General features: G+C 42.5%; 1 protein-coding gene across 3 annotated transcripts in view; it reads right to left on the bottom strand.

The window, feature by feature from the left end:
- Window positions 1-1,463: 1,463 nt before the first annotated feature.
- Window positions 1,464-8,146, bottom strand: part of SLC5A1 (solute carrier family 5 member 1) — a 142,848-nt gene continuing 136,165 nt past the window's right edge. For all 3 annotated transcript variants that reach the window (XM_063808216.1, XM_515093.8, XM_003317218.6), the window contains 2 exons: window positions 6,955-7,060; window positions 1,464-1,843 (listed from right to left, as the gene is read on the bottom strand). In XM_063808216.1, coding sequence (XP_063664286.1) covers window positions 1,620-1,843; window positions 6,955-7,060 — 330 coding nt within the window. In that variant the 3' untranslated portion in view covers window positions 1,464-1,619. The remainder of the gene's footprint in view (window positions 1,844-6,954; window positions 7,061-8,146) is intronic.

The following is an 8,146-nucleotide window of genomic DNA, read 5'->3' as shown; positions in this document are numbered from 1 at the left end:
AAAATCAAACTAAACACCGGATACTTTAGATTGGCGTAAATGCAAATCAGAGTGTTGGGCTTTGCTTGTATTTGCTGACATGCTATAGTACCAGAGTCAAGGTGCCAGGGTCCTGGGAGCAACAAATGCATTCCCATTGATTTATTGTTGAAAAACCCTCTGATCAGCCTACCCAAAGGCCCTGCCCTACCCTGCCTTGCCTCACCTACATACGTTCAGTTTGTAATTCTATTTCCTTTTGCTGCACAATAACTGCTTCAGTTTACCTTTTTCACGGGAGACTCTGGCTTGGAAATCTCCAAAATGCATACTTTATCTGTGTTGTGGGTTTGTTTAGTATCTCTTCAAGACTCACTTGCTGACTTCCTAACCCTCAGTTTCTCACAGTGTGACTGTATTTGGAGGTAGGGGCTTTAAAGAGGTGATTAAAATGAAGACATTAGGGTGGGTCCTATTCCAATATGACTGATGTCCTTATAAGAAGAGTAGATTTAGGACACAGGCAAAAGGAAGGCCACGGAAGACAGAGTGAGATATGACCATCTGCAACCAAGGAGAGAGGCCTCAGAAGAAACCAACCCTGCTGACATCTTGGCCTCCAACTTCTAGCCTCTAGAACTGTGAGAAAATAAATGTCTGCTGCTTGAGCCATCTGGTCTGTGCTACTTTGTTATGGCATCCCTAGAAAACTAATATAATCAGTTTGACAAATGCATCCCAAGTCATTAGTAACCAGTGGGCATACTTTGTGTAGCCACAAGAAAAGGTTAACTAAGGGCCAGGCTCATGTAAAAAGCAAGCAAGGATTTAAAAATAAATGCCTATGTCATTCATTTATTCAACACGCATTGCTGAAAATCTAAGACATTCCAGGCACTGTGAATGCCAAAATGAGTGGAATCCCCAACACAGGGAACTCACAATGGACATTTTAAGAAGCCCAGAAAATCCCCTGGACTCAGGCTATCTGCCTCCCCCACTAGCTTGAGGCTGGGGCCCGGGTCCCTCCCTTTTGTGGAAGTACTACCTTTCTCAGGCCTCCACTTCAGAGAGCAAACACCCAGGACAGGGAGCCCATCAAGCTCCATCCTCAGCTTCCATGCATTCCTCAGTTTACCTGATTGACACACTTGAGAGGGAAAGTCCAGGCAAAACTCAAGAGGGATATGATGGGGGGGAAAACAGCTTTCTTTAAAAAAAAAAAACATGGGGAGGAGGACGGACAGGGAAAGTGGCAGGAACCAGGGAGACCAAAGTTTCTAAAACAATATTCAAGGATTACAAACCACACTGACACCCGGAATCTACCTGAGACAGACTCACATCAGACATCAATCACATGGCTTCTGATTCTTATCTGCCTTTTTCTGGATGTGACTGAATGGACTTCCCTTCTGCAGCTCCAGTAGGTACAGATGGCTGTATCACACTGGCTTCAAATGCATAAATTAACAGCAAACTAATGGTTTTCTTCCAGCTAGCCTATAATTACACATGTACACATTTATCCGCCTGGGCAAAATTTACAACTGGCTGATTTCCCTTCAACACCACAGGACGAGACTAAAGGAAGGTGAGTAAGAGTCCAGCCATGGTGAATCTACAGCAAAAGGTAGGACTTAGGCAAAATATGCATGGCAAAAGACAGCCACGGTCACCAGGATGATGCCATTGACGTTCATCACTGTCCTCCACAAAGGCTTCTCAGAGGTGTCCGTCATCTTCATCTTCATGGCTTTCTCCTCTTCCTCAGTCATCTTGGGTGCACCCTGCTGCTCCAGCCCACAAAATAGGTCATAGGCTCTCCTGAAGATTCCTTTTTTCTTCTCAGGAACTTGTGTTTCTGGGCAAAGGCATAGAAGAATTATTGGACACAGAAGCAGGATGGACTAGAAAAGTTTTCAGGGGAGAAGCCACACCATGAAGCATCTGCTAGTCTGCAGAAATTTCCCAAAAATGAGAAATTTCCCCAAATTTCCCCCATATTTTTTTGTTTTAAGGAATGAAAATGGTAGAAAATGTTCCAACAAACTTAATGACAAAATGATCTTACTATCTGCATCCTTAGGATCAGCTAGTCTAAGTTTTATCTCTATCAGGTCCAATGCAAATTCATTTTGATTTGGAACAGTCAGATCAAATAATAGTTTATAATAAAGACACATTAATAATAGGCTGGGGAATTGTGCCATAGGAAGGAAAACTCAACTCTGAAACACAAAATCTCATATCTGTTCACTACATCACCAGAAAGCAGTCTGGCTGGCATGATTCAGGAATGCGTTGGTTACATCTGTCCATTCTAAGGCTTCACAACAGACCCAGCCAGGTGGTAAGAATTGGTCTGAACAGCTCCTGTTGCGGTGCAGCAATGAGCAATACTTCCCAGGCTTAGGATCTAATGTCACATATCAACACTGCTTAATCAAACTGTCCACACCTGGCCCTGATGCTCAAATTGAATACCCACCAAGGGAACTGATTCCCTCCTCTGAGCCCGGGTGTGGCCCTGGAGGTAGACAAACCTGGTTTCAAATGCCCACTCTGGCACTCACTAGATAAGAGATCAAGCCCACTGTGTTTTCAGCACCACAGTCACAGACCCTGCAAAGCACTTTCCCATTTTTACAAGTCACTGAATTTTATCTTTATTTTTTAAGAGACAGAGTCTTGCTCTGTTGCCCAGGCTGGAGTGCAGTGGGGTAATCATAGCTCACTGCAGCCGTGAACTCCTGGGCTCAAATGATCCCCCCGACCTCGGTCTCCTTAGTAGCTAAGCTGGGACTAAAGGTGCATGCCACCATGTCCAGTTAAGTTTTTTTTTGTAGAGTATCTGAGTATGTTGCCCAGGCTTGTCTTGAACTCCTGGACTCAAGCAATACTCCCACCTTGGCCTCCCAAAATGTTGGGATTACAGATGTAGGTCACCATGGCCAGCGTCACAGAATTTTAGCTTTAAAACATCACAGAATTTTAGAACTGGAAAGAATCTCAGTGACCAAGTTCACATGAGTCAGAATTGGGACCAAAACCTGGCTTTATGGTCTTGTTAATTCACCTCCCTTATCTTCAGGTATCAGAAGAATTGGATAAATAATACCTTCTTCATTGTACTAATGAAGAATTTAATGATTTAATGAGAGAGCCTCTAGCTCTTATTGGGGTAGAGCCTCTCTTATTGTGGTAGAGCCTCTACCACAATGAGACCTTTTGACACTCAAAATACTCCTAATCCATGTCCCTTGACACAGTAGATGTCAAAAAGCGTAGGTCTCTTTCTATTCTCTCTTTTGTCTCACACACTCACACCTCTCCCCTTTGACTCACTCCACCAAAATAGCAGAGTGGGGAAGAAGGAGTAATAAGCTAGGATCACTGATGACCTCAAGTGAGAAATACATGACTTTCTGGGCCAATAAAAAGTTGAATGGCCAGCTGGTGCGGTGGCTCATGCCTGTAATCCCAACACTTTGGGAGGCCAACGTGGGTGGATCACGAGGTCAGGAGATCGAGACTATCCTGGCTAACATGGTGAAGCTCCGTCTCTACTAAAAATACAAAAAAATTAGCAGGGCATGGTGGCATGTAGTCCCAGCTACTCGGGAGGCTGAGGCAGGAGAATGGCGTGAACCCGGGAGGTGGAGCTTGCAGTGAGCTGATATTGTGCCACTGCACTCCAGCCTGGGTGACAGAGTGAGACTCTGTCTCAAAAAAAAAAAAAAAAAAAAAAAAAAATTGAATGGCCTTAGGAAATTCTCTGTGTCACATTTTCCTGTTCTGGAAAGGAAGGAAAATTGGAAGAATTGTACTTGCATTATCTGCCTTAAGAGGATGATGCATTGCTGAAATGAATCACTAAAGTGTTTATAATTAAAACATGTTATGATCATATCATTATCAATGATGTGGTGGTGGTGGTGGTGAGGATGATGATACTGGGACAGTGATGCACCTGCAAAGCTTCCTTGTGTTGCTGTTTCTCAGAGAATGGTGAATGTGACATTCACGGTCTGTAAAATCCCTCAAGATAGCTTAGTTTATTGTGCTTTAATAGGGTAGGATGTTCAGTCTGATTTCACCCTAAGTTCATGAAGACACAACAGAATTTGAGTGCTGCCATGAACCTCAGAGGTCACCAAATCAAATCTCTAGCCAGTACGGAAGTTCCCTCTACAGAATCCTTGACAGATGTACACATACTGCTCATCGCTGTCCAGACCAACTCAATTAGAAACTCTTCCTTCAAAGCGATCATGATGGTGGTAAATATAGACAATTCTTACAGCAGAGCATAAGAGGCATGGGTTTTCATTTAGAATACTTTTATGTGATGAATCTGAGCTTTAGAACAATGGAATCACTTTCCCAGAGTATTAGGAAGAGAATTGATGATGATTAAATCCCAGTTCTTCCTGATTCCAAATCTCACAGTCTATCTCTGCACTATCTTGCCTCCTTACTCTGAGTTAAAATCGGATGAATTCTTTTCACCCACCAGTGTTAAGTCTGCCTTCTGGCATAAAAATAATCTCTTCTTCCACAATAAGACCTTTTGACACTCAAAATACTCCTAATCCATGTCCCTTTAAAATCTATGATATTCTTACACAGTGTGGAGATATTTTTGGAGGTAGGAGAAGTAGAGGGCATGTTCCTGCCTGCCTGCCCCAGGGAGGCAGGAAGGGGCTGTTTTCAGCACCATGGCCAGCTGCTGTGGCCCCAGGCTCTCTCCAGTATTTGCAGTCACAAGTTTTAGAATTGAAAGGTACTCGAAGATCAAGAGCAGATTGTAACAAAGCTGAGACCTTAGGCACAGCCTCTCCCTCCCTAAGCCTCAATTTACATGTCTATAAAATGAGATGATAAGACCAAATGATCTCTAGGGCTCTTTCCCCAGGTAGGATTCTATGATGTTCCTGATGGCCAGATTGAGAATCTGTTCTGAGCTACACCTGTGCTCTCCTTCAGATGGAGTGATATGAGGCCTCCAGCCCAGCACCAGGTAAAGCACATATGACCTTGAGCCCCCATAGCTCTGCACACCACACACCTCCACAACCATCCTCCACGTGTGCACGTTTCCCACATAGAGAGGAAAAGTTGCAATACTGAAGTAGAAGAAAGTATTAACTTACAGGATAAGTCTCTGGGCACTGACTAGGCGTTATTTCATTGGTCTTCCAGAGAAATTTGATTTTCTGCATTTGATATTGTAAGCCAGTACGACATAAGATCCCAAGGGCTTCTATCCCCTCATCTTGATGTCACTAGAACTGGCCATAGCTTTGGTTCCATCTGCCCTCAGTTCACAGGCTATGTCAGAAGAGCTCCAACTCTTCTCTTATCCCTGGCCATTCCTCAAATCAAGGCAGGGTGGCAAATTCCTCACCCACACTTACTCACTGAGTGCTGTCAAATATGAGGGGTGAGAATCCAATCAAAAATGGTCAAAAGATTTTAATAGACATTTCTCAAAATATGATATATAAATGGCTAATAGGCACATAAAAATGTGCTCAACATCATCAATCATAGAAATGCAAATCAAAACTACAATGATATATCATCTCATCACAGTTAAAACGGCTTATATCCAAAAGACAGGCAATAACAAATGCTGGTGAGGATGTACACTGTTGGTGGGAATGAAAGTTAGTATGACCAGTATGGAGAACAGTTTGGAGGTTCCTCAAAAAACTAAAAAGACAGCTACCATATAATTCAGTAATCCCACTGCTGGGTATATGCCCAAAAGAAAGGAAATTAGTATATTGAAGAGATATCTGCACTCCTATGTTTGTTGCTGCACTGTTTACAATGGCTAAGATTTGGAAGCAACCTAAGTGTCCATCAACAGATGAATGGATAAAGAAAATGGGTACATACACACAATGGAGTACTATTCAGCCATAAAGAAAGAATGAGACCCTGTCTTTTGCAACAACATGGATGGAACTGGAGATCATTATGTTAAGTGAAATAGGCCAGTCACAGTAAGACAAACATCTCATGTTCTCACTTATTTGTGAGATCCAAAAATCAAAACAATTGAACTCATGGACATAGAAAGTAGAAAGATGGTTACCAGAGGCTGGGAAGGGTAGTGGGGGTCTGGGGATGGGGTAGGGATGGTTAATGGGTACAATAAAAAAATAGAAAGAATGACTAACCTACTATTTGATAGCACAACAGGGTGACTATAGTCAATGAAAACTTAATTGTACATTTTAAAATTAAGAGTGCAAGGCCAGGTGTGGTGGCTTATGCCTGTAATCCCAATACTTCGGGAGGCCAAGGCGGGCAGATCACCTAAGGTCAGGAGTTTGAGACCAGGCTAACCAACATGGAGAAACCCCATCTCTACTAAAAACATACAAAATTAGCCGGGCGTGGTGGTGCATGCCTGTATTCCCAGCTACTCAGGAGGCTGAGGCAGGAGAATCGCTTGAACCCAGGAGGTGGAGGTTGCAGTGAGCCGAGATTGCGCCATTGCACTCCAGCCTAGGCAACAAGAGTGAAACTCGGTCTCAAAAAAAAAAAAAAAAAAAAAAAATTAAGAGTGCAACTGGATTGTTTGCAACTCAAAGGATAAATGCTTGAGGGGGTGGACACCCCATTCCCCATGATGTGCTTGCTTGCAGGCATGATTGCATGCCTGCATCAGAACATCTCACGTACCTCATAAATGTATACACCTACTACGTACTCACAAAAATTTTTTAAATATGAGGGGTGAGGGAGCTTGAATGATTCTGTACCCTTTCTTTCCCTTGAACTCAGAGTTAACTTCCCCAAACCCACTTATCCATCTCATCCCCACCCTGCTCCTCACTGCCCTGGAGGGGAGACATCTGAGCTCTGATAAAATTATTTAGGGAAGAGCTTCAGTAAAGTTGTCTTGTTCTTGTAGGAGTAACTTTTATGGTTTAGGATCTGCTGTGGGTCATAAATCACCTATTTCAGTGGTCTCCTTAGGGCCTTCTTGGATGTTCTCCTCTTCCGCATCCAGGTCAATACGCTCCTCTTTGCTGTTGCGCAGGCTCCAACACAGACGGTAGAGCTGCAGAGAAGGCAGAACAGGTCAACAGAAAGATCCAAATAGCATCTTGGGACAAGAAGTTGGGGGGGCAAAGAGATATGCATCAAGTAAGGGAAGGGAATGTGGCATCTCAGTACCAAGAAGAACATACACAACGATTCTCATCCATAACATTATCTCTAAAAACGTTGGTAACTTAGATGAAAGTAATATACATGTATATACTAGCCTCTATGATATATGCATATTCAGAGCCAAAAGATTGCCTCATATGGAAATGTTTGTTGAATGAACTCTTTTACGTGTGTGTGTGATAAATAATTTGTTCCTTTTAGCACTGGCAGTAGGAAGCAACAAGACAACCATTTGTCCAGGTTAGGAGTGTAAGTTCAGATTTTTGCACTATGTCACATTATGTGGATAAGAAGCTAGAATCATGAGCCATAATAGAATATGGTAGAGCTGAAGGCACAGTTTCTATTGACATAGTCAAGAGCATGAACCAAAAACTTGATCTAGAGCATGAACTCGGTCTAGGGCATCAACTAGAAATGTGTTTGGGTTGTGATACTTTCAAAGACTTGAGACATGAGGAAGCAGTTGATACAACACAAAGAAAGCCTGTGACAGGTCCAGCAAATAGATGTGATTCAGTTCTGCTGCCATAAAAGCAGTCTTTGTTTGACGTTAGGTTTGTCACAGCTCTTAAAAATTTGGCAATGAAGTTGAAGGTCTCTTAGGGATTCCATAGTCTGTGCATGCATGAGTAAAGTAAAGGATTAACAAAATCCTTCTGTTTTCTAGGAATAAATATGACCTTGGGTTAACTTTCTGGCTCTGTTCCCTTGGAAACCTAGAAATCTGTGTTGGGTTACCAGACTACTAATAAAAATGGCTCATAATTGGTCATCTTTATCTAAACTGGGAGAACCATGAATGAATTCTAAACCAATGGGGGCATCTAGAGTTAAAATAGAGTAATTGCAACTTTTGAAGTCTTGAATCAATTAGACTTTGATATTGTTAGAAATGTTTTATATCCTATGGTCAATTTTTGGTGGACTAATTTGGAAAAAAAATCAAGAGGCAAACCATATTTTGGGTTTC

The sequence above is a fragment of the Pan troglodytes genome, chromosome 23 (genome assembly GCF_028858775.2).
Source record: "Pan troglodytes isolate AG18354 chromosome 23, NHGRI_mPanTro3-v2.0_pri, whole genome shotgun sequence".
Lineage (NCBI taxonomy): Eukaryota > Metazoa > Chordata > Mammalia > Primates > Hominidae > Pan > Pan troglodytes.
This window is presented reverse-complemented; position numbering and strand designations above follow the sequence as displayed.